General features: G+C 39.2%; 2 protein-coding genes across 12 annotated transcripts in view; one reads left to right on the plus strand and one right to left on the minus strand.

The window, feature by feature from the left end:
• Window positions 1-25,247, plus strand: part of SPATA6L (spermatogenesis associated 6 like) — a 157,493-nt gene that overhangs the window by 117,751 nt on the left and 14,495 nt on the right. For 4 of the 10 annotated variants that reach the window (XR_008504539.2, XR_008504543.2, XR_008504546.1 and 1 more), the window contains one exon: window positions 7,300-7,456. The gene's annotated coding sequence lies outside the window, so the exon portion shown is untranslated. Of the gene's footprint in view, window positions 1-6,598; window positions 6,729-7,299; window positions 8,097-24,788; window positions 24,895-25,247 lie in introns of those variants that run through there. The other 6 variants (XR_008504538.2, XR_008504542.2, XR_008504551.2 and 3 more) reach the window with 4 other exon arrangements.
• SLC1A1 (solute carrier family 1 member 1) overlaps window positions 1-25,247 on the minus strand; it is a 92,419-nt gene that overhangs the window by 38,451 nt on the left and 28,721 nt on the right. The window contains exon 2 of one of the 2 annotated variants that reach the window (XM_054500946.2): window positions 3,740-3,880. The exons of the other annotated variant lie outside the window; for it this stretch is intronic. Within the exon in view, the coding sequence (XP_054356921.1) occupies window positions 3,740-3,880 (141 nt within the window). The remainder of the gene's footprint in view (window positions 1-3,739; window positions 3,881-25,247) is intronic. 2 annotated transcript variants of the gene reach the window in all.

Consider the following 25,247-nt stretch of genomic DNA (forward strand, 5'->3'; position numbering starts at 1 on the left):
TGTGTTTCTGCTTCTAATTTACATATCCTTAGGGGACTCATTCAACCTTCCCCAGCTTCCCACCTGCATCCTCCTTCGGCCTAATAACTGTATACATTAAGCTACCAGCCTGCTGGATTTATGAGGGCATTTGCAATGCGAAATGGCCCTTCCTGTGTGTTTTCCATGGCCATCTTCTGGGTGGGGAGGCTGAGGACTACTTCAGGGTCTGGAGGAAGGAGCTGTGTACCAGGTAAAGGTGGCACTGAGCTGGCAGGGGAAGGGAGCAGAGATGGGGCAGAGAAGTGACCAGAGGCAAAACTGGAGGATCTCAGGGCAGACTCCATCCCCATCTCTTTCATTAAAAATACAAACCAAACAAAAACACATGTTCAGTTGAAAATGTAAAGAAAGCACAACAGATCATGTTTTCTTACTTTCTGGATGTTAACCTTTTGGTTTTGATCACAACTTTTAAAAATGTACATACATTTTAATAAAATTTGGATTGTATACACTATCCTGTTGTATAATTTTATTTTCCCACTTTATACTGTATTGGGAATGTTCCCACATGTAATTAAATATGATTCTAAGACAAGTTTTTAATAGTTGCTTAGTATGAAAACTTGTATACTATGTATACATAGTATAAAAGATAAATTTGTATACATATGTATATAATATAAATTTGTATACATTTAGGTTGCTTATAATTTATCACCATTACAAAAAAAAATGCTACCATGAATATCCTTGTACTTAGGAGTTTGAACATATCTCTGATTATTTCTTTATGATCAATTCTGAGAAACAGAATTACTGGGTGAAGAGATCAGAACATGCTCCAAACTGTTCTCCAGAAAGTTTGTTCCAATTTATTAGGTAACTGAAAGTGTATGAATGAACTTATTTTCCTATAACTGTGCCAACACTAGTCTTGTTGCTTTTCCCCTCTAATCTGACAATTTAAAACATGGATATGCCATCATTGTCCCCACCCTGCTTTGTTCATATCCCTTGAATCTTTGACTATTTCATTGCTCCAAATCAAAAGATGGGGTGGTGGTTTTGCTCGCTGCCTCTAGTTCTTGACTGGCTGCTGGGGGTTTGGTGGAGGAAAAGTGGAGAAACTACTTGACCCATGCTATAGCTTCAGAAGTAGCTGGGCTATGTCAGTGGAATGCTGAGTTGTAAATTATTTTCCTAGATTATTTGCAAAGCTGAGCTAACACACAAAACATCCAGACTGCAAAAATCTCACTAGAGGAAGTATCTGTTTCTGGCTTCTGGCCAAAGGCTATACTTCCCAGAAAAAAAACCAAACCAAAACAAAACTCACTTGTTATTCACTGCCAAGAGTGGCATATATTTTCAAACATCTGATATTACAGAATTAGATATTCATACATGTATTTTTACCTTTTCTTCTAAAACCTGTTTTATCTCGAGGTTTGGGTTTGCTGCATAATTTGGATCAATCTTCTATACTTCCCCTCATGGACACATGAGTTAAATAGTATTGCTCATCAGGTGGTTTATGCACCTTGTGCAGTTGCGTGCAAAATATAGTATATATGTACAATTGTGAAGATTTTTCTTGAAAGGAGGTCCAAAGTTTGCATTGTATTCTCAAAGGAGCCCAAGAAAAGATTAGGAATATTGGGCTGGATGGGGTGGCTCATGCCCATAATCCCAGAACTTTGGGAGGTTGAGGTGGGTGGATTGCTTGAGCCTAGAAATTCGAGACCAGCCTGGGCAACATAGCAAGACCCCATGTTTAAAAAATTTTTTTTAAAGAATCTTTGATATGGAGAAGATTCTAAGGGATTATAACTGCAATCTTTACGGCGGCCAGGCAGGTAACGTAAGAGTGAAGTGGACAAGGTATTGGGCAATCGGGAGTAGTGGAGACTATGGCATTCTCAAATGCATTTGCTCCAACTAAATGGAGTAGTTGTCTCTTGGTTTCAGACCACTGTTGATAGATGGAAATATTGGGCCAGTGTTCCCAGATCTTCATTTTTTTTTTTCAGAGAAAGCCAGAAATTTGGATATTTACATGAAATCTTTCCAATTTTAAATGCTTATGACAATTTAAACAAATAAACAAATATTACATGGGACAAATAATTGGTCTGCTGCTGTGTCAATCAGGCTGCTAGGGTTAAAAGGAACCAGGCATTTCCAAACATAATTAAATACATTCATAAAAATAATTAAATGTTCTCTTTAGGTTTCTCATAAGCCGAGAACATCAAGACCATTTAAGGACAAAGCTCCCAAGGGACTCTAGTCTGATTCGAGTTTGGCATTTGGGAAATTCAAAGGCCAAATGTGACAGCTCTTCAAGCAATGCAGTCTCTGAATGCAGCAGATCCTGACCCCCACCCTCCCTTGCTCCCACCAATGTCCAGTACTCTACCAGGGCCAGTCCCAGGCCTTTACAGTGGCAGTGGAGAAAAATGTTCTAGAAGGAGACATGTCAAGACTTCTAATTGCATGTTTACATAAAACCTTGATTTTCAAGCTAACACCACCAGCTACTGTCATGCCACGTTTTACTAATTGCCAGAGTCAAGTACAAGAAATTGTGCAATGCAGAGAAACTTATCACACCCAGACAAATGACATTTTTGTAAACCAAATTCATTTCTATCTACCTAAGGAAGCTTCCTCTTCAAGGAGCCCTGCAATGTAATGATCAATAAGGGAAAAATCATTTCCAAATGCAACTGTGTCACAAGTTTTAAAAATACTAGGCTTTTCAAATATGGTGCACATCCATATTTAAACCCTTCTCACAGAACTTGACTGCTGGTCCCCACAGCAAATATGCAGAGCAGATACATAGCAAGTTCTGGGTTTGAGTAGAAAGTGGGTAAGGAGTACAGAGACCCTGAAGGCAGCTGCTGAGAGGCTGGGGGCAGCACAGCTGCAGTTGGGAAATAAATGAGTGAATGACTGAAAACATGATCAAAATTGACAACCATATTTTTCCTGAAGACACTAGCTAACATTTCAGTGACCAAATATGCTTTTTTTTTTCCATGCCCCAGATAATGTTTTGTTTATATGTCTGAAAATGACATTTTCCTCCCAAGACATCATATGCTGGTCAAATGAAGATTTGAGCAGTGGTGGACAGAGCTGTAGGCACGGCATATGACAAAGCAATGCCATGTTGAGAACAGTGAAATGTTTCCACAGAAGCAAATGTAGACATTCCAAGTGGAGAGGGGTGGAGAGAGAGAGAAAGAGAGAGAGAGAGAGAAAGGCATCGAATGTATTTCAATTCTTCCCGTAATTAGAAAAGAACAGCTTAGGTGAAAGCTTTTTAAATAATCATAGAGAATGACATGGTTAGGCTTTGTGTTCCCACCCAAATCTCATCTTGAATTGTAATCCCCGTAATCCCCACGTGTCAAGGGAGAGACCAGGTGGAGGTAATTGAATCATAGTGGCAGTTTCTCCCATGCTGTTCTCGTGATAGTGAGTGAGTTCTCACGAGATCTTATGCTTTTATAAGGGGCTCTTCCTGCTTCGCCTAGTCTTTCTCCTTCCTGCCACCTTGTGAAGAAGGTTGTCTTGTTTCCACTTTGCCTTCCGCCATGATTGTGAGTTTCCTGAGGCCTTCTGAGCCAGGCTGAACTGTGAGTCAATTAAATCTCTTTCCTGTATAAATTACCTAGTCTCAGGAAGTTCTTTACAGCAGTATGAAAATGGACTAAAATAGAGAACATCAGTTTTCTCAAGGTACCTGTAATCATGCTGGATATAATTAATGGCAAAATGATGAGTTTCAGCATCCGCATTAGAATTTCTCCAGGAAAAGCAAAGTAGAATTTCTCTAGAGTTGAGAGATTGCTGTGTTCTCGAACCAAGACTCCTGTGGTAATGCCTAAGGAAAACAAGAGTTGGAAAGAAGGAAGAGGAACATTATTGAGTTCTCCTGTATCTATGTCTATGGAAAAATACTCCCAAATGCACATTTTAATGGCAAGAAAAATAGTTTAGATCATTTCCCATGAGTCTGTAAAATCTAGACTGAAATTATATTTTAAAAGACAGTGAACAGAAAGTACACATTATTCAGTAAATCTATAAAAAGTATTCTATACATGAAAGCTTTGTTGTCATTTCTTCACTATCAATTACACTTATTATGACAATATCAAAGAATACTGTGAGAAAAAAAGTCATCTTAGTCAATCCAGTATAACTCTTTTGCTTTCACACACCACCTTTGTCTACCTGCAGAGATATTTTACATATTTTATTTTATTATTTTTATTGAGACAGGGTCTCATTCTGTCACCCAGCCTAGAGTACAGTGGTACCATCTCGGCTCACTGCAGCCTCAACCTTCCAGGCTCAATTGATCCTCCCACCTCAGCCTCCTGAGTAGCTAGGACTATATGCACACCACCACGTCCAGCTAATTTTTGTATTTTTTTTTCTTTTTTTTTTTTTTTGAGAGAGAGGGTTTCATTAGGTTGCCCAGGCTGGTCTCGAACTCCTGGCCTCAAGCGATCCGTCCACCTCGACTTCCCAAAATGCTGGGATTACAGGTGTGAACCACCATGCTTGGCTATTTTACATATTTTATAGTTTACATATCAGTTTGTATTTTTCTCATATTTTTATTATAAGTACTTTTTATGGTATATTTGTATAATCTTTCCTGTTTATGCAACTTTTATAATTTTAATAGGAATATAATAGCCTATTGATTTATTTACCATATTATCAAATGACTGTTCTCTAATGTTTTGCACTATTTTCAGTTATTTCTAGATAATGATATATTCAGGTTTATCTGATTAAAAGGCTTTTTACAAAGTTTCTGATTTTGAGTACCTTGTACATGAAGGCTTATTATTATGTGAGTGTAGGGACATGTTCACTATTAAGAAATGTTACCATTCTCTGAAAGCTTTTCCTTAACAAGATGCCCATATTGAAATCCTTCATTTGTATGGATAACACAATTTAACGATGACTTTAATAACTAAAAATCACAAATTTTTATTTCTATTCTCTTCCAAGTATTTCTAATAACATCTAACTGCTTTACCCTTTCCTTCTCCCAATATACACACTCTTATTTTAAGGCAAAAAAATAAATGGGATGACTTTTGCATCTTTTTTCCTTCATCAGCCTCTGTTGGATGTCATGATACTTGGAAGTGAAATGACTAAGTGGCAGAAAGATTCAAGGAGGATATCACTGGATATGTGAACCTAAAAACTCAAGTAATTAGTTTGTGAATACCAAGACTTATTTGGGCACAATTAAAAACTCTAGGGCAATGAAAGAATATGTGAATTATGATCAGTACTAGAATTTTCATTTAAATTCAGCCATCCTTCCCATGCCCACTAGTAGACCAAATAGATGAACCTCACAAGATGCATTTTGTATACCAGCCTTATCCTTAGCTTAATTTTATTTCCCTCTTCTACCTTTGCCTTGATCTCTATTTTGAGCATGCACTACTGGATGCATTTCTGGTGATGCAGTAGTGTTTACACACTACTGCATTGTGAATACACAATTTTAAATCATTTTTGGAACAAACATATAAACATTTCCCAAATTGTAGCTAAGACAAAGATGAAACAAAACTCTATTATCAATGCTATTTGCTTTCTATTTTACAACCCTAGTGTTAGAGACTCTTGAATGGATAAGAACACCAAGAATTCAAAGTATTTTAAGTAAATTTTAAAAGCACGATATGCTCACTTCCTGCTTTATAAACTGCCTGTGTTCAGCTGTTCTATATGAACAAACCTATATTATGCCCTAAGGATACTCTGTAATTCCCAGGACTTTAAAAAACAAATATTCTCTCTCATACTATTCAGGTTGCTTCAAGTAAATTTTTGGCTTGTATGTCAAAGAAAGCTCAGTATGTAAAAAATAAAGATGTGTCTGTGCTCAAACACTAGCCACACAAGGACTCTGCTGAATAGCAAGAGAAGCCCATGCGCCCCAATCTCAGGGCTTATATTACTAATGATTAACTGTGCCTCTAATTATCTCTATGCTAAATTAATGTAGGGTCATTAGAAAGATATGTACTTGCTATTTTTCAGCCTTTAGCCAGATACAGGATTTTTTTAAAGGGACAAATAAAAGAGTTGCCAGGTACAGTAGCTTGAAAGCAATAAAAGGTGACATGTACCCCAAGTAGGTTACTGTATTTGGCAATTACAACTTTCTATCAAGCTTGTTCTTGAAATTGAGTGCCACAAATTGTACTCCAATATTCCTTCCTTCCTTCCTCCCTCCATGTCTCTCCCTTTCCTTTCCTTTCTCCCTCCCCTCCCCTCTCCTTTCCTTTCTAAAAAGAAGAATAGAAATACCAATCTAGTGCTGGAAATGAAGTTGGGATATTCAGAGATGTGAATACACTGAGACCCTCAAATACAAGAAATGGCTAGTGAATGACCTCACCTAGGAGTTGTGCCTTGTAAATTGGTGTACTTTATCTTGGTCTCAAGCAGTTGAGAAACAGCAGATTCGGGATGAGGAAAATCACCAGAAGATTTTCCAGGTCCCAAGAAGAGTTCAGAGTCTCATAGGGCATAACCTTTCTTTACCCATTAACAGAGTCAGAATCTTGGGCTGGATTAAGGATTATGGAGAGGTCCCCAAAGCCAAAGGCTGCTAGGAAGAACTGCCCTTCTGGGAGTATGCAGGCCAGGCCCACCTGGTAAGGCCACTCCCAGAACTAAGAAAGGTGAGGATTATGAAAATAAATAATTCAAAATCTCAGCCATTGAAACTTTATTTTGAGCCTTAAGGGAATGTGATTGCGGAAACTGAGTCACATATATAGGCAGCTGTAACCTTTGTTTCTCTGATTATAGATTAGCCTTTTCCTTACCTACATTGTTTGGTAAAGTGTTGTAAATTACTAAAGGGTGCCAGGGAAGACCCTTTCTCTCTAAGTGTGGATCTTCATTATAGACTAGCCTCCCTCTTTCCTCTTTCACACAAAGGCTTCATTGTTATCACACCAACTAGGATGGAATGTTAAATACTTGCTTTTAAATTGGAAAGGAAATGAAAACAAACTGTATGGAAAAGAAAACAAACGAACTAAATTGTCACTCATAAACCAGCCTTGTATAGAAAATATTATAATCCTACTAAACTTCTTAGTTTGCTGTATAGAAGCAAGTACTTAACTTTTAACTTCGAAGCACTGACCCCATTTCTCTAGAGTCCATGTTTCTTGGATGGCCATTCCCAGCTTTTGCTTGAATAAACTCTTTAAAACTGGATTCTGATCTTTTTGATTATTTCAGGTTGACAAGATCAACAATTTCCCTGAACGGTATAGCAGGAAGGACTTCAGCAGAGCCAACAAGGAATTTCCAAAAGTAAACTAAGTACCTGGACCCCCAAAGCCCCAGCAATGGACACAGGACACCATTCTTGGGCTTCCTTCCCACCACAGACAAGGTGATTTCAAGCAGATGCTTGGGAAGCTTGGGGAGGACACTGGTATTAGGCAAGCAGGCTCAAGCCTGGTTCCACCAATTGTGAGGTGTGGAACCTGGGTCATAACTTTAACTTCTTCTATTTTCTTTTTTTTTTTTTTTTGGGGCATAATTTTATTTATTTATTTATTATTATACTTTAAGTTTTAGGGTACATGTGCACAATGTGCAGGTTAGTTACATATGCATACATGTGCCATGCTGGTGTGCTGCACCCATTAACTCACCATTTAGCATTAGGTATACCTCCTAATGCTATCCCTCCCCAATCCCCCCACCCCACAACAGTCCCCAGAGTGTGATGTTCCCCTACCTGGGTCCACGTGTTCTCATTGTTCAATTCCCATCTATGAGTGAGAACATGCAGTGTTTGGTTTTTTGTCCTTGTGATAGTTTACTGGGAATGATGATTTCCAATTTCATCCATGTCCCTACAAAGGACAGGAACTCATCATTTTTTATGGCTGCATAGTATTCCATGGTGTATATGTGCCACATTTTCTTAATCCAGTCTATCATTGTTGGACATTTGGCTTGGTTGCAAGTCTTTGCTATTGTGAATAGTGCCGCAATAAACATACATGTGCATGTGTCTTTATAGCAGCATGATTTATAATCCTTTGGGTATATACCCAGTAATGGGATTGCCAGGTCAAATGGTATTTCTAGTTCAAGATCCCTGAGGAATCGCCACACTGACTTCCACAATGGTTGAACTAGTTTACAGTCCTACCAACAGTGTAAAAGTGTTCCTATTTCTCCACATCCTCTCCAGCACCTGTTGTTTCCTGACTTTTTAATGATTGCCATTCTAACTGGTGTGAGATGGTATCTCATTGTGGTTTTGATTTGCATTTCTCTGATGGCCAGTGATGATGAGCATTTTTTCATGTGTCTTTTGGCTGCATAAATGTCTTCTTTTGAGAAGTGTCTGTTCATATCCTTCACCCGCTTTTTGATGGGGTTGTTTGTTTTTTTCTTGTAGATTTGTTTGAGTTCATTGTAGATTCTGGATATTAGCCCTTTGTCAGATGAGTAGATTGCAAAAGTTTTCTCCCATTCTGTAGGTTGCCTGTTCACTCTGATGGTAGTTTCTTTTGCTGTGCAGAAGCTCTTGAGTTTAATTAGATCCCATTTGTGAATTTTGGCTTTTTTTGCCATTGCTTTTGGTGTTTTAGACATGAAGTCCTTGCCCATGCCTATGTCCTGAATGGTATTGCCTAGGTTTTCTTCTAGGGTTTTTATGGTTTTAGGTCTAACATTGAAGTCTTTAATCCATCTTGAATTAATTTTTGTACAAGATGTAAGGAAGGGATCCAGTTTCAGCTTTCTACATATGGCTAGCCAGTTTTCCCAGCACCATTTATTAAATAGGGAATCCTTTCCCCGTTTCTTGTTTTTGTCAGGTTTGTGAAAGATCAGATGGTTGTAGATAGGTGGCATTATTTATGAGGGCTCTGTTCTGTTCCATTGGTCTATATCTCTGTTTTGGTACCAGTATCGTGCTGTTTTGGTTACTGTAGCCTTGTAGTATAGATTGAAGTCAGGTAGCGTGATGCCTCCAGCTTTGTTCTTTTGGCTTAGGATTGACTTGGCAATGTGGGCTCTTTTTTGGTTCCATATGAACTTTAAAGTAGTTTTTTCCAATTCTGTGAAGAAAGTCATTGGTAGCTTGGTGGGGATGGCATTGAATATATAAATGACCTTGGGCAGTATGGCCATTTTCACAATATTGATTCTTCCTACCCATGAGCATGGAATGTTCTTCCATTTGTTTGTATCCTCTTTTATTTCATTGAGCAGTGGTTTGTAGTTCTCCTTGAAGAGGTCCTTCACATCCCTTGTAAGTTGGATTTCTAGGTATTTTATTCTCTTTGAAGCAATTGTGAATGGGAGTTCACTCATGATTTGGCTCTCTGTTTGTCTGTTATTGGTGTATAAGAATGCTTGTGATTTTTGCACATTGATTTTGTATCCTGAGACTTTGTTGAAGTTGCCTATCAGCTTAAGGAGATTTTGGGCTGAGACAATGGGGTTTTCTAGATATACAATCATGTCATCTGCAAACAGGGACAATTTGACTTCCTCTTTTCCTAATTGAATACCCTTTATTTCCTTCTCCTGCCTGATTGCCCTGGCCAGAACTTCCAACACTATGTTGAATAGGAGTGGTGAGAGAGGGGATCCCTGTCTTGTGCCAGTTTTCAAAGGGAATGCTTCCAGTTTTTGCCCATTCAGTATGATATTGGCTGTGGGTTTGTCATAGATAGCTCTTATTATTTTGAGATACGTCCCATCAATACCTAATTTATTGAGAGTTTTTAGCATGAAGGTTGTTGAATTTTGTCAGAGGCCTTTTCTGCATCTATTAAGATAATCATATGGTTTTTGTCATTGGTTCTGTTTATATGCTGGATTATGTTTATTGATTTGCATATGTTGAACCAGCCTTGCATCCCAGGGATGAATCCCACTAGATCATGGTGGATAAGCTTCTTGATGTGCTGCTGGATTCGGTTTGCCAGTATTTTACTGAGGATTTTTGCATCGATGTTCATCAGGGATATTGGTCTAAAGTTCTCTTTCTTTGTTGTGTCTCTGCCAGGCTTTGGTAGCAGGATGATGCTGGCCTCATGAGTTAGGGAGGATTCCCTCTTTTTCTATTGATTGGAATAGTTTCAGAAGGAATGGTAGCAGCTCCTCCTTGTACCTCTGGTAGAATTCGGCTGTGAATCCATCTGGTCCTGGACTTTTTTTGGTTGGTAAGCTATTAATTATTGCCTCAATTTCAGAGCCTGTTATTGGTCTATTCAGAGATTCAACTTTTTCCTAGTTTAGTCTTGGGAGGGTGTATGTGTCCAGGAATTTATCCATTTCTTCTAGATTTTCTGGTTTATTTGTGTGGAGGTGTTTATAGTATTCTCTGATGGTAGTCTGTATTTCTGTGGGATCGGTGGTGATATTCCCTTTATCATTTTTTTATTGCGTCTATTTGATTCTTCTCTCTTTTCTTCTTTATTAGTCTTGCTAGCAGTCTATCAATTTTGTTGATCTTTTCAAAAAACCATTTCCTGGATTCATTGATTTGTTTAAGGGTTTTTTTGTGCCTCTATTTCCTTCAGTTCTGCTCTGATCTTAGTTATTTCTTGCCTTCTGCTAGCTTTTGAATGTGTTCGCTTTTGCTTCTCTAGTTCTTTTAATTGTGATGTTAGGGTGTCAATTTTAGATCTTTCCTGCTTTCTCTTGTGGGCATTTAGTGGTATAAATTTCCCTCTACACACTGCTTTGAATGTGTCCCAGAGATTCTGGTATGTTGTGTCTTTGTTCTCATTGGTTTCAAAGAACATCTTTATTTCTGCCTTCATTTCGTTATGTACCCAGTAGTCATTCAGGAGCAGGTTGTTCAGTTTCCAAGTAGTTGAGTGGTTTGGAGTGAGTTTCTTAATCCTGAGTTCTAGTTTGATTGCACTGTGGTCTCAGAGACAGTTTGTTATAATTTCTGTTCTTTTACATTTGCTGAGGAGTGCTTTACTTCCAACTATGTGGTCAATTTTGGAATAGGTGTGGTGCTGAGAAGAATGTATATTCTGTTGATTTGTGGTGGAGAGTTCTGTAGATGTCTATTAGGTCCGCTTGGTGCAGAGCTGAGTTCACTTCCTGGATATCCTTGTTAACTTTCTGTCTCGTTGATCTGTCTAATGTTGACAGTGGGGTGTTAAAGTCTCCCATTATTATTGTGTGGGAGTCTAAGTCTCTTTCTAGGTCACTCAGGACTTGCTTTATGAATCTGGGTGCTCCTGTATTGGGTGCATATATATTTAGGATAGTTAGCTCTTCTTGTTGAATTGATCCCTTTACCATTATGTAATGGCCTTCTTTGTCTCTTTTGATCTTTGTTGGTTTAAAGTCTGTTTTATCAGAGACTAGGATTGCAACCCCTGCCTTTTTTTGTTTTCCCTTTGCTTGGTAGATCTTCCTCCATCCCTTTATTTTGAGCCTATGTGTGTCTCTGACCATGAGATGGGTTTCCTGAATACAGCACACTGATGGTTCTTGACTCTTTATCCAGTTTGCCAGTCTGTGTCTTTTAATTGGAGCATTTAGTCCATTTACATTTAAGGTTAATATTGTTATGTGTGAATTTGATCCTGTCATTATGATGTTAGCTGGTTATTTTGCCCGTTAGTTGATGCAGTTTCTTCCTAGCCTCGATGGTCTTTACAATTTGGCATGTTTTTGCAGTGGCTGGCACCGGTTGTTCCTTTCCATGTTTAGTGCTTCTTTCAGGAGCTCTTGTAAGGCAGGCCTAGTGGTGACAAAATCTCTCAGCGTTTGCTTGTCTGTAAAGTATTTTATTTCTCCTTCACTTTTGAAGCTTAGTTTGGCTGGATATGAAATTCTGGGTTGAAAATTCTTTTCTTTAAGAATGTTGAATATTGGCCCCCACTCTCTTCTGGCTTGCAGAGTTTCTGCTGAGAGATCCACTGTTAGTCTGATGGGCTTCCCTTTGTGGGTAACCCGACCTTTCTCTCTGGCTGCCCTTAACATTTTTTCTTTCATTTCAACTTTGGTGACTCTGACAATTATGTGTCTTGGAGTTGCTCTTCTCGAGGAGTATCTTTGTGGCGTTCTCTGTATTTCCTGAATCTGAATGTTGGCCTGCCTTGCTAGATTGGGGAAGTTCTCCTGGATAAGATCCTGCAGAGTGTTTTCCAACTTGGTTCCATTCTCCCTGTCACTTTCAGGTACACCAGTCAGATGTGGATTTGGTCTTTTCACATAGTCCCATATTTCTTGGAGGCTTTTTTCGTTTCTTTTTATTCTTTTTTCTCTAAACTTCTCTTCTCACTTCATTTCATTCATTTCATCTTCCATCACTGATACCCTTTCTTCCAGTTGATTGAATCGACTACTGAGGCTTGTGCATTCGTCACGTAGTTCTCATGCCTTGGTTTTCAGCTTCATCAGGTCCTTTAAGGACTTCTCTGCATTGGTTATTCTAGTTAGCCATTCGTCTAATTTTTTTTCTAGGTTTTTAACTTCTTAGCCATGGGTTCGAACTTCCTCCTTTAGCTCAGAGTAGTTTGATTGTCTGAAGCCTTCTTCTCTCAACTAGTCAAAGTCATTCTCCCTCCAGCTTTGTTCCATTGCTGGTGAGGAGCTGCATTCCTTTGGAGGAGGAGAGGTGCTCTGATTTTTAGAGTTTCCAGTTTTTCTGCTCTGTTTTTTCCCCATCTTTGTGGTTTTATCTACCTTTGGTCTTTGATGATGGTGACGTACAGATGGGGTTTTGGTGTGGATGTCCTTTCTGTTTGTTAGCTTTCCTTCTAACAGTCAGGACCCTCAGCTGCAGGTCTGTTGGAGTTTGCTGGAGGTCCACTCCAGACCCTCTTTGCCTGTGTATCAGCAGTGGAGGCTGCAGAAAAGCAGATATTGGTGAACAGCAGATGTTGCTTCCTGATCATTCCTCAGGAAGTTTTGTCTCAGAGGGTTACCCGGCCATGTGAGGTGTCAGTCTGTCCCTACTGGGGGTTGCCTCCCAGTTAGGTTACTTGAGGGTCAGGGACCCACTTGAGGAGGCTGTCTGCCTGTTCTCAGATGTCCAGCTGTGTGCTGGGAGAACCACTATTCTCTTCAAGGCTGTCAGACAGGGACATTTAAGTCTGCAGAGGATTCTTCTGCCTTTTGTTTGGCTATGCCCTGCCCCTAGAGGTGGAGTCTGCAGAGGCAGACAGGCCTCCTTGAGCTGCAGTGGGCTCCATCCAGTTCGAGCTTCCCAGCTGCTTTGTTTACCTACTCAAGCCTGGGCAGTGGCGGGTGCCCCTCCCTCAGTCTCGCTGCTGCCTTGCAGTTTGATCTCAGACTGCTGTGCTAGCAATGAGCGAGGCTATGTGGGCATAGGACCCTCTGAGCCAGGCACGGGATATAATATCCTGGTGTGTCATTTGCTAAGACCATTGGAAAAGTGCAGTATTAGGGTGGGAGTGATGCAATTTTCCAGGTGCCGTCTGTCACCCCTTTCTTTGACTAGGAAAGGGAATTCCCTGACCCCTTGCGCTTCCCGGGTGAGGCAGTGCCTTGCCCTGCTTTGGCTCACGCATGGTGCACTGCACCCACTGTCCTGCACCCACTTTCTGACACTCCCCAGTGAGATGAACCTGGTATCTCAGTTGGAAATGCAGAAATCACCTGTCTTCTGAGTCGCTCACGCTGGGAGCTGTAGACTGGAGCTCTTCCTATTCAGCCATCTTGGCTCCACCCCAAATCTTCATCTTTTAAAAACACTGAGTAATACAACTTTGGCTGTTTGGATGGACTTGCCTGTTGACCATCAGCCAACTATTAAATGCTCCAATGCTTGAAAATTTTGCTGAATGTTGCTGACTTTTCCTAGCGACCAAAGAGGCAATCATGAAATATCAAGCAAAGGTTCTTATTAGCGTACATTTTTAGGTTTAAGTTTTAAGGTAAGAAAGTACAGTAAACACATTCTTTGTAGTATGTTAATTCAAAAAGAGGCAATAACACTTTTGCGTTTATTAATATCCAAATATATCCCAAGCACTATATTGAGTGCTAGAGGATTTGAAGGGGAAGAGTTAAAAAATAATATAATTGTGTTATTAAAGCAATAAAAATGTTTTCCGTCATGGGTGACTCCACCATCAACAGGAAATGTGGTTTGCACTGTTTTGTCAATAGCAATGATTGTTTACATTGAGTCATCTTTCCCTTTTGGTCTACCACCTACAATTAAGAATTCGGTCTGACTCAGAAGAAAAGTTGATTTTGGTTAAGGTCTAACGGATTTCTCTAGGGTAGATTTGGGCCTGCAGGAAAAACTGGTTTTCTCTGACACATGACTGTGTTAAACCAGCATCTCTGCGCCCAGGAAGAGGGATTGCTGCTTCTCCCAGGACCCTTGGATCTTGAAGCCGCTCCTGAATCAAAGGTTACATTGTATTCTGCATCATTAACATACTGAGTACACTTAGTTGTGCTTTCAGTGCTTTAATTAGTGGTCCATATTGGAGGGTTTTGGCAATTCAGTTATCCAGACTTTATCCACAATATTCCATTGCCCACCATGAGAGATCAGAGTTAGTTATATCATGGAAATTGAGAGAAAGGGAAGAACTGGGCCCTCTTTTTGCATGTTCCACTGTTTCATATTTTCTCCCCCTCCACAAACCTCCTCCTTCCTGTCAACCCAAATAAAAATAAGAGCAAAATAAGAGAAGTAATCAAGTCATTCACTTTCCATTATTTATGGTGCATTTTAAGGAAGCTCTTAAATATTCAAGTTACTCTCTTAGCCTATTTGGTCTAAATAAATAAGAAAATACATGCACAATATTTGCTTCGTTGTCCAACTCAACTTTATCACCTGGTAGCATTCAAGGCATGTATCTTACATGTGACTGAGAACTCTAAAAGGGACTAGGCCCATGGACCATGAGCAAAATTACACTATTGTGGTGAAGTAATCAAGTAAATATATATTTTAAAAATGAGACCAGGTATGGTGGCTCACACCTATAATTCCAGTACTTTGGGAAGTCAAGGTGGAAGCCCAGGAGTTTGAGATCAGCCTGGGCAACATAATGAGACACTATCTCTACAACACATAAAAAAAAAAAAAGTTTCATTTTGACTGATGGCAGAGGCTTTTAATTATCTAATTCATCCTTCATTCCTCCTTACACTTATTCATTCATCTGCATATTCATTTGTTCACTCATACATAGGTATATTATCCTAATATATACCCATCAAACACTTATTGAGCACCTACATAAATAGGCATCATGGCACACTGTGTGACTACAAAGACATCTGGATGCATGGTCCCTGCCCTTAAGGATGGAAGACAGTACAGTTTCATCAAGAGAGTAGAGACATTTGTCTGGGAAAGGACGAGTATGAATTCGTAAGACTACTGCAAATGCTTAAAGGTCAGAAATCTGGGATATCTTGGCACATTTAAACAGCTTCAAGCAATTCAGTATGGCCCATAATTAGGTAGATGTACGTAACTGCACAAGTAAGAGGAGGCAGATGGTGAAGGATCCCATACGCCAAGCTAAGGATTTGAAGCTGATCCTGAAGGCAGTGGGAAGCCTCTGGAGGATTTATTCCTTCATGGGAAAGAGTTTTGCATTAGAAAGCAGTGTGCGAATCCTGTAAGTGGCTGCTGTGATCCAAGGTGAGCGGTGTTAAAGAGTAGAGAAGGGGAACAAATTTAGGAGGTGGAAGAGTTAGTATTTGGTGATAAATTATATGGCTGAAGGTGGAAGGCAGTAGAGATGAGGAATAAAGTGAAGTTCTGGAGTTCTTGTTTTCTAGCTTGGGTAACAGGGTGGATGGTGATACCTACCAAAATGGGTAATATGGATAGTTCTAAAGATGATGAGTTCAGTTTTGGATGGGACACCGAGGGGAAGATGCTTAATGAAGACACGGATATGTGTGTATAGAGCACAAGAAAGACACGTGGATGAGGTGTGTTGATAAGGGTATCAGTGTCACAAACAAAGAGGTAAGGGTGGATGAGGCCACATATATTACAGCCAACTCGGAATGTAGACTGAGAAGCATGTACTGTTAAGGTTAGGGCTCAATTTATCAAAGCTCTGGTATCATCTCTGTATACCTTAGATCCTCAACCAATTTTACTTCTTCCCACCTTCTTAAACCAGAATACTCTCAAACTATAAGAAAATCTCACTTGCATTTTTTTGTTTGTTTGTTTTTTGAGACGGAGTCTTGCTCTGTCTCTAGGCTGGAGTGCAGTGGCATGATCTCGGCTCACTGCAACCTCCGCCTCCTGGGTTCACGCCATTCTCCTGCCTCAGTCTCCCGAGTAGCTGGGTCTACAGGCACCGGCCACCATGCCCAGCTAATTTTGTTTTTGTATTTTTAGTAGAGACGGGGTTTCACCATGTTAGCCATGATGGTCCTGATCTCCTGACCCCGTGATCTGCCCGCCTCGGCCTCCCAAAGTGCTGGGATTACAGGCATGAGCCACTGCACCCACCCTCTAACTTGCATTTTTAATAAAATCAAACTCCAATCCCCCAAGATTTTCCATGCAGGAAGTATCTTCTTGTGAGAAGGGGAGGTGGGCTGTACAGTTTTATGTCTTGTTCCTGCAGATGCCTTTCCCTTGGGGAGACTCCCATTAATTAGCACTGTCATCACCGCATCGTGGTGTGCATCAAAGTGTCCATGCTCCTAATATCCCTAGCATAACAGAAGCTACACTAGAAGGTTTAAATGAGACTTTGCTAAAAACTAGGAGGTGACGAGAGGGAAATAAACACAGAGGATAACATGCACAGAATAAGCTGAGTAACAAGAGACAGGTAACCTTTCATTCTTAGTTTGTGACCCCAATAAGGGAGTCTTCTGATGTGCTCCTGGTCTTACTTCAGGAGGGTTTTATTTCTTGTATTTTCTAAAGTTCAAGTTCAGATTCCACTTCTTTTCAGAAGACTCACCACTTTGCCATGACAGATACCCAGAATATCTACTAGATCAGTGAAGTGAGCCCCATAGTATGGCTTCAAAACAATAACAAAATGGTCTCAAAACTCAAACTCCATATAATAGAGATGTTCGCATAGACATTAGCATTGGATAGGTGCTGCCATTTTTGTTATATAAGCTTAGAAACAATTTCTGTAGATCTTTTGTGGAAATTTTATCTAAAATGAGAACCTGGTTTGATTATCTCAATCAAAGTTGTGCTCTAAGAGAAGGTATAGCAGAATGGCAAATGTAGTACACCATAACAGTCTAGTGTATTGATCATAGTACTCAGATAAAATGTGAATAATCAATGCCATAACAAAACCAGCACTGTTTATATAGCATGTCAATTTACAGACCGCTTTCATACAACAGGGTGGATGGAGCTACTGCATTAGTTTTCTATTGCTATGTAACAAATCACTACAAATTTAGTAGCTTAAAACAACACACAGGTAATATTTCAAAATTTCCATGGATCAGGAATCTGAGCACAGCTACACTGAGTCCTCTGCTCACGGTCTCACAAGGCTGCAATAAGGTGTCAATCAGGCTGTATTCCTTCCTGGAGCTTAAGGTTCTCTTCCAGGCTCATGAGGCTGTTCTCAGGATTCACTTCCTGGTAGTTGCAGGATTTCTTACTGGCTGTCAACAGGGGCTCCTCTCAGCTCCTACAAGTCCTACTGTTCCTTGCCATGTGGCCCTCTGACAACACAGTGGCTTCCCTCTTCAGAGTCAGCAGGATGGGCCCAGTCTCTTTAAGGGCTTCCACTTGATTAAGTCAGGCCTACCCAGGATCGTCTGTTTTGATTAACTCAAAATCAACTGATTAGGGACTTTGATTACATTTGCAAAAGTCTCCCTACCTTTGCCAAAGAACGTAATCTAATTATGAATGTGAAATCCCATCATATCCACACTTAAAGTAAGGGGATTATGCAGGGTATGTTTGCCAAGAAGTAGGAATCTTGGGTGCTGTCTCAGAACTGCCTACTACATCTACTGTAGATCTCTTACCACAACCAAACCGCATGAGTAAAAATGTCATGCAACACTGGCATTAACTTTATTTCTTAACTGTAATTTTGTTAGAATTCTATTCAGTGTACAGAATGAATTATTGATTCTTTGAAAGAGTATTCTGAAATGTTTCAATGAAAAGTAAAAAAACATAAACATGTATACATCCACCATGCAGACTGAACAAATCCTCCACAGATCTTTTTTTCCAAATAAAACATTATGGTTGAGGGTCCATTGTATCCTCCCCAATTCCATCCTCTCTTAGATAGATTAGATAATCACTAATTTGAGCCTACGTTTTGTCCATGCCTTTATACATCTACTACTCACATCAGTTTGTGCTTGAAAAATCTAACTCACATGGTATCAGTCTGGATGTATTCTCTTGCCTTGCATTTTTGAAATTCTTTTGTTTTTGAGATTTATTAATATTAATACAAGTAGATCCAGTTCATTTAAAGTGCTGTTCAGTATTCCATATCACATTCCCTATTTTGTTTTCTATATGACTAAATTCTGCTCTTATCTAATAAATTCTTTCCATCTAATTTTTAAAGGTTTACTATGTTATTTTTCTCACTTTTGGAGTTGGTTGCTTAGCTCATTGTCATTATCTTTGTGAGTTTTTTTGTTGTTGTTTTGTTTTGTTGTAGAGACAGGGTCTCACTGTGTTGCCTAGGCTGGTCTCAAACTCTTGGCCTCAACTGACCCTCCTGCTTCGGCCTCCCAAAGTGCTGGGATTATAGCTTTGTTTTTGTTTTTCAGTATATGCATATAAGACATTTCCTTCTAAATTCTGTGTTGGTGTTCTGTGAATTATTATACGGTATTTTTACTTTTGTTTAGTTCTAAATATCTTATAAATCTCTGTTGTGATTTTTTTCTTTGAACTGTAACTTCTTTGAAAAAATATGATTTTCAGTTTCCAAATGTATGGGTCCTTGGAGGGTTTTTATATATTCCTCATTTTTTATCTCTGTGATGCATTGACTGATTTTTCTCACACCTATCTTGCAGTTTCCAATCCTTACATCAGTTGCATTTACTGGATGTTTAATTCATTCACTGAATTTTTAATTTCACTCTAAGTTTCATTTCTAGAAGTTATAGTATCCTTTTCACACGATCATTTTTCTATTATCTAGTTTCTATTCCACCTGTTTTTCTTTAGTTATTCCAAACATATTTAGTATATATTATTTCAGACTGTTCTATCATCTCCAGTTTGGGGGATACCTATTCTCCTACTGGGTCTTTTCCTGTGTAATTTGTAATTTTTGATCATAGGCTTGTTTTTTGAGGAGGGGGTTGGCTTTTTTCTGAGTTGTGAAAGTCTACCTACAAGCTACTTGTTTTTTTCTGGGGACTTAGGAGTTTCAAGTCCTCCAGGACAGTTTTCATATTAATTTTTCAACTTGATAAATCAGCATTACACAGTGGTGTAAATTTAGATGATGCGCTGAGGGAAGTATAAATCTGGATTTTAATCTTCTCATGAGTACCCTCTTTACCCCTTATTTTAGCCATGGGCAAATGGCAAGCTTTCTTAAGGTTTTCCTTAGTCACTAGGTAGAATTTCTCTGCTCTTGTTTCCAAGGGCAGGGCCAAATTTTGTGGTTCCAGACTTTATGTCAAAGTTTCGTTTAGACTCCTTCACTCACATGGGCCAAGATCATATCTCTTTTCCCCATGTGGATATTAAGACCCCTATCTCCCATTATTAAAGCCTGAAAGTGGGTCTTGCTATGGGTGGTTTGTCCTCACCAAAACTTATGCTGAAATTTCATCCCTACTGTGGCAGTCTTGGAAGGCAGGGCCCAGTGGGAGGCACTTGGGGTCATGGGGCTGGATCCCTCATGAATAGTTTGATGCTATTCTTGCAGTAGTGAGTTCTTACTCTGGCAGGACTGGATTAGTTTTCATGGGAATGGATTAGTATACTCAAGAGTGGGTTGTTATAAAGCCAGGATACCCCTCAGGTTTTTCCTCTTTATACAGATCTGCTTCCCCTTTGACCTTCTCTACGATATTTTAAAACTAATTTTATATTAGTTATTAAAATTAAATTATATACACATGGCCCAAGATGAGATGACTTTCTCTACCATATTGTGATGAAGCTCGAAAGTCTTCACCAGAAGCCAAGGCCATGCCCTTGAACTTCCCAGCTTACAGAGCTGTGACCTAAATAAACATCTTTTCTTTATAAGTTACCCAGTCTCAGGTCTTCTATTATAGCCACACAAAACAGATTAAGACAGGTCTAGACCTTAGCATCAGATCTTGTTTATACTTCTGGCTTTGAGTTCCCTTTTTATTTCTGGCACAAGGGGATTTCCTTTATTGCTTTTGAGTTTGGGTTTGGCTCTGCATTGATCTGGAGGGGACTTTTATATTTCTATGTGTTTGAGATGGTGGGAGAACCCATTCATATTAGCTCAACTACCATATTACTAGATGTGTGACACCACCATCAATTATTTATTCCTTACCCTTTCCAATATGCCCATTTTAAGATGGATAATGGAGTCAGTAAATATTAAAATTGAGAGTTCCACAATGTATAGGAACAATCTTGCTACATCAAGAACTTGTTATATTAAAACAATCATTGCTTTTCCAAGTATTCCCATGTATGCACATAGGATCAATTAGCCAACAATCACTTACAGATCACCTAATTTATACAATGCGTTGGCCAAATGGGGAAATATAGATGAGAGTAATGTATAAACAAAGGGCCTTTAATATACACAATGAAATAAGGCATGTTAAATCACGAGGCATTTTGAAGGAAGAAAGGAATTCAGCAGTAACCCTTCAGGAGGCAGGCTCTTTAAGAAGATACTGTTCAAATCTTGGCCTCACCACTTTATTAGCTGTGTTATCTTGGACAAAATACCCTGTAGCCTGTGCCTCTGTTTCCTCACCTATAACAATGGGAATAACAAAATATCAACCTCATGGAGTCATTAGGAGATTTTAAAATAAGACTATATGTAAAGTACTTAGAATAAAAAGTACCTGGCTCACACTGTAAGTACAGCTAATACATGTTAGCTATTATTGTAGGCTATATACTCTTTATAGATTTTCTCATGAAATGCTCAAAAGAGTTTTGGCTTTGACAGGTAAGTCATGGTTACAGAGCTAAAGAGCAGCAGAGTCAGAAGTTGAGGAGAGAAATTAATGTTAAATATTTTTGGTATGACCAAATTAACAAAATTCTTTCCTCAGTCTATGACATTTATTTTGGTAGAGAAATATTAAATTTTGTTCTATAAATTAAAAACTTCAGAGTTAAAATTATGATATATAACATAATTGTTAATATTTATACCACTTGATATCAACAAAATAAAAGTCTCAGGATCTTAGTGGTACTAGAACAAATGGCATGTGGAAAAAAAAAAAGAAAGAAAAGGCATTTAGTGTCTTTTGAAATAATTTCCAATGTGACTCAATAACTTAATTAAATTCTGCGAATATTTACTATGTCCGAGGACCTGTTGTTAGGTCCAGGGGTGGGAATCAAGGTATAAAAATGGATGATGTAAGACCCTTCCCTCAAGGAGCTCACATCTAATGACAGTCAATCATAGATGCAACTCAGCACAGGCAGGAGTCACAGCGGGGTACTGAACAATGGAAGGTGGAAGTATTGAGCTGTGGGAAGACAGGGAGGGGGAGGAGGAGGAAGGAGAGAAGGCTGGGGAAGGTTCAAGAGTAAACACAAATAGGTACCTATCTCAGGATTTTTATGGAATTGTTTACAAGTGCTTCAGGGAAATGCTAGTTGATCAAAAGATTGTGTTTCTTCATCCAGTAATTAAAGGAAGCTGCAGCCAGTACTAGGATGGTGATATGGTTTGGCAGTGTCCCCACCCAAATTTCATCTTGAATTGTAATCCCCATAATCTCCATGTGTCAAGGGAGGTGACCTGGTGGAAGGTGATTGGATCATGGAAGTGGGGGTCTCCCACATGTTGTTCTCATGATAGTGAATGAGTTCTCATGAGATCTGATGGTTTTATAAGTGTTTGACAGTTCCTCCTTCACACGCTCACACTCTCTCCTGCTGCCTTGTGAAGAAGGTGACTGCTTCCCCTTTTGCCATGATTCTAAGTTTCCTGAGGCCTCCCCAGCCACACAGAACTTCGAGTTAATTAAACCTCTTTCCTTTATAAATTACCCAGTCTTGGGTATTTCTTTATAGCATTGTGAGAACAGGCTAATACAGATGGCATCAAGAGTACACCAGGTGAAATCCATGGAAGCCATGAAAAGAAAGAGGAAGACTGACTCACACGGACATTAGGCTGAAGAACCATGTGAGATGTGCAGGGATAGAGAGAATATAATGTAAATCTATGCTTCTTAAACTTTGATGTGCCTTCAATCACCTTGGGGTCTTGTTAAAAGGCAAGTTCGGGCCAGGCTCAGTGGCTCACACCTGTAATCCCAGCACTTTGGGAGGACGAGGCAGGCAGATCACAAGGTCAGGAGATTGAGACCATCCTGGCTAACTCAGTGAAACCCTGTCTCTACAGAAAATACAAAAAATTAGCCGGGCGTGGTGTTGGGCGCCTGTAGTCCCAGCTACTTGGGAGGCTGAGGCAGGAGAATGGCATGAACCCAGGAGGCAGAGCTTGCAGTGAGCTGAGATTGTGCCACTGCACTCCAGCCTGGGCTACAGAGTAAGACTCCATCTCAAAAAAAATAAATAAATAAATAAAAAAAGGCAGGTTCAGATTCATTAGAACTATACTTGGAATAACAAAGAAGGAAATGGACCTAGCAAGGGCATCCATAAGACCTTGCTACCAATGGCAGCACTCACTTTGAAGAGCATAAAGATGCTGCTGCAAGCCTCAAGCAACTGGACACTAAGGTATGGTTCAATCAACATGCAAACAAGTGGGCCGCTCCCTTTGTAAAGGTCTTGAATAAATAATTGTCTTTGCTGACTTTCTCTCACACTTAGCTGCCACCATCAACTGCACTTGCCCCTTCCCTCTTCTGCCTCAGTGTGAGGCTCCAGGCCTTCCATAAGGTATACAGATATAAAGTCACAGTTGAGCCTAAATGAGGGAAAATGACACTAGCCAGCCATTATAAAGCTTCTAACCATACCGTCTCAAACAGCAAACTCATCATGACAAGAGAAAATGTGCTGCAAATATTCTTCCTGGATGATGATGGGGTTCATCTGCCCCAGAATTTTTCTTTAAGAGCAATTCTGAAGCAAAAACAAGGTATCCATGCCACCATGGATAAAAATGTGATAAACCCACAAGCTTCCTCAGCCACCATGGCACTTTCTACTATACCAGATGTGACCACAGCTTTCCTTGAGGTGGCAGAGAGGATTAATGCAGGGCCTCAACAGTAAAACCCTCTCCAAACAAAGTGCTTTCTTCTCACCCCCAAACTCCATTTTTGAGCATAAATCCTGATGACCTTCCAAATACTTATGGGTAAATAGGAGGTAGTACCTGGTAGAGACAACCAAGCTTCACAATATGGCAGAAAAAAATAAAAATTTTCTTGAAAAATGTTGCTTTGCAATTTATTCAAAAAAGAGAAGTGTGCAAATTATGTATCTGGTAAGGGTCTAGAATACATAAAGAATTCTTACAACTCAACAATAAAAAGACAACCAAATTGTTAAAAATAGACAAAAGATTTGAATAGACATTTCTCCAATGAAGATATACAAATGGACAATAAGCACATAAAAAGATGTCCAATATTATTAGTCATTAGGGAAATATAAATCAAAACCACAATAAGATGTTACTTTGTACTCATTAGAATGGCTATTTTTAAAAAACACAAAAAAGAGAAAATGATATATGTTGGTGAGAATGTGGAGAAATTGGAATCTTTTTGCCTTTTTGGTGAGAATGTAAAATGGTGCAGCCTCTGTGGAAGACTGTTTGGCAGTTCCTCAAAAATTAAACATAGAGTTACCATGTGACCCAGCAATTGCATGCCTAGATATATATCCTCTGGAATTGAAAACATGTCCTTACACAAAAACTGTACAAGAAATGTTCACAACAACATTATTCCTAATAGCCAAATGTGAAAACATTCCAAATGCCCAACTTATTATTGGATAAACAAAATATTGTATCTCTATCCAATGGAATAATATTCAGCCATAAAAAGGAATAAAGCACTGCTGCATGCTATGGTATGGATGAGCCTTGAAAACATTACACTAAGTGAAACAAGCCAAAGAAGCCAGTCACAAAAGTCCATGTATTATATGATTCCATTGATATGAAATGTCCAGAACAGGCAAATCCAGAATCAGAAAGCAAATGAACCAAATTCATTTTTAAAATGGGGAAAAAAGAAAAGTAGACAATAATAAAATTAAATGGGATTCATTTAATTTTGATTGGTTGATAATTTGATGGCTTTTTCATGAGGTGGGAAAGCTGATGACATCACAGTGAAACTTTTCTTTTTCCTTTAATCATCATACTAATAGCACAAATATTGCCAAAGATGTGACATTTTGCTCAAACTTCCACTTGGCAGGATGTGTGTGAGCCTATCAAATCTGAAAGTCTCACCATCTGGAAATAGCAATTTGAAAATCCAAATGAAGCCAGACATGTTTATTAACAGCTCAAAAGATGATGGTCAATTTAAAGAAAAGTTGTGATTACAGATTGTGGAACATAGCCTGTAAAGGAGATGCTTAAGAGCTTAATTTTCAATTACAGTGTCTAAAGATAAATCAAAACAGCCAACAGAAAACCAGGATTATTTTGAGAACAGTGTGATCTGAAAATCCCTATAGAAAAAGTAAAATAAAAGCTAATGGCCTAGAAAAAATCAACTGTCATTAATTAATGACTTGCATACCTGTGCATACAACCACTTTGCTAAGCTCTGTGGAGAATATGAGGTCCGGGAGAATATGAGGTCCGGGAAGGCATGATACTCGACTCAGACTCAGGGTGAGTATTAAATGCAATAAATCATAAAGTGAGAAAATTATTCTTCTTTCTTCCTTCCCTGTCACTTCTGCCTCTCCCCTCAGGGAGTGGAGCCATCAGTGCTGAAAGGTGGTAGAGGCAGCAGAGAGACCTGATACTTTTCACTCTACCTTGATGGACAGAATGGGACTGATGGTTTCTCCATGTGAAAGAAGCTACAGACACTACATTGACAGGCAGCTG

Source organism: Pongo pygmaeus, chromosome 13 (assembly GCF_028885625.2).
Source record: "Pongo pygmaeus isolate AG05252 chromosome 13, NHGRI_mPonPyg2-v2.0_pri, whole genome shotgun sequence".
Classification (NCBI taxonomy): domain Eukaryota; kingdom Metazoa; phylum Chordata; class Mammalia; order Primates; family Hominidae; genus Pongo; species Pongo pygmaeus.